Here is a 1,633-nt window from a genome sequence, read left to right on the forward strand (position 1 = left end):
TATATATAATATTCTTTGAGGTTTCCAGTTTAAAATAATTGACAGTTACTGTCGGAGTCATCTTTTTATGTATTTTAGCAAAATGACACATAAACTGCTTAACAACTTTCACAGAAGTTCTCAGTGAGTTACTGTATAATGGGATGCACATCTATAACTGATTAACGTTTTGAGTCACCCAAATCAGGATGGCTGCTATTAACTTTAGCCAACACTACCCCTGGCATTAAAGTTGACAGGTGTTATTCGATTTTCAAGGAATGCTGTAAATTCTTTAAACAGCACGTGACGGATTTGTCCAGTTTGTTATGCTGGCCCCTTTGCAGCTAGAGGACAAACAGAATCACTGCTGTTCCACATTGGGCTCATATGAGTTCACTGACATTTCATATTGCTGAGAGGAAATGTGTTTATTGGAGTTTAAAAGAGCAGACACACACCGCATTCTGCTGAGCTGGTGAGATGAGAAGTGTCTCCATGGTCTAATCTAAGTGATGTTAGAAAGAAAGAGCAGGAAGAGCCCTCTCTAGTACCTTAAAATAAACACATCAAACAAACAGTTGTGTTTGAAGTGCTCGGCTGAAAGCGTAGCCTCAGAACTGCTCTTTAATTATCAGTCTTTGCTTTAATGAGCAGGACGGAGTGTGTGCACCTGAATTATTGCAGTTTGGGTATGCACTGTTTTATTTTTTCTTCTAATATAGATTTTTGTCTCAGTTTGCACAAATGGAGCAATAAAATTTGAACATTTAAAGGCATATTTTATAGCTAACCATTACTCAAAACATGTGTCACACACTCAATATGCCCCTTCTCTGGGAAAGATGCATAACATCTACACACAGCACAAAAGTTGTATAAATTGAGGAGACTCTTTTTATTTATTTTTTCCTGCAGTGGTAAACTAATTGACTGCAGTATTTGTGTCTGTTTGTGTTATCTGCGTCAGCTCTCACCGCGTTGAAGTTGTGGAAGAGGCTCATGCTGTGGGGAGGAGGGGGAGTTTCCATGGGAAACTGCAGGAAGGGCTTCATGTCCAGGTGAGGCTGGATCACMGGCGGGGTCCGCAGGAAAGTCGGCACTGCCGGACCGGCACGATTAATGCCTCCTAGACATAAAAAACATGCAAAAACACAGACATTTATTTGCAGCACAGATGCAGATATATAAAACACAAATAAAGTAGTTTTTCTGTTGTGTTTATTTAATATTTAGAAAAAATAACTAGACAAATTAACGTTTTTGGAACAATGCAGTTTCACTGCTAGAAATTAAATGACTTTGCAAAGTTTTGACAACAGTCAAAACAAAAACTTAAAGCAATATTTAGCTAACAAAAGCTAAAAACAAAAACCAGTTATACAGTAGTTAAAAGCTAAAACAGCAGAACAGCAGACAACCGTTAAAAATAGCTAAAAAAAAAAAAACAACAGCTAAAAAAGTAGCTAATTCCAAGACTAGCAAAGCAGCTAATAACAGCTAAAACCAGCAGAACACTAACCAAAAGCTAAAATTAAGATATCAGTAGCTAATTAACAGTTTTATCAAAACAGCAAATAATAGTTTAAACCAGCAGAACAGTAGCCCAAAGCTAAAATTAGCAAAACAAAAGCTAATTCAGAGACTAGTAAAC

General features: G+C 37.0%; 1 protein-coding gene across 2 annotated transcripts in view; it reads right to left on the minus strand.

The window, feature by feature from the left end:
• The window catches only part of znf385a (zinc finger protein 385A), a 75,288-nt gene that overhangs the window by 30,897 nt on the left and 42,758 nt on the right, over positions 1–1,633 (minus strand). For both annotated transcript variants that reach the window (XM_014019053.1, XM_014019061.1), the window contains exon 2: positions 957–1,108. In XM_014019053.1, the coding sequence (XP_013874507.1) occupies positions 957–1,108 (152 nt within the window). The remainder of the gene's footprint in view (positions 1–956; positions 1,109–1,633) is intronic.

The sequence above is a fragment of the Austrofundulus limnaeus genome, unplaced genomic scaffold (genome assembly GCF_001266775.1).
Source record: "Austrofundulus limnaeus strain Quisiro unplaced genomic scaffold, Austrofundulus_limnaeus-1.0 Scaffold3, whole genome shotgun sequence".
Taxonomy (NCBI): Eukaryota; Metazoa; Chordata; class Actinopteri; order Cyprinodontiformes; family Rivulidae; genus Austrofundulus; species Austrofundulus limnaeus.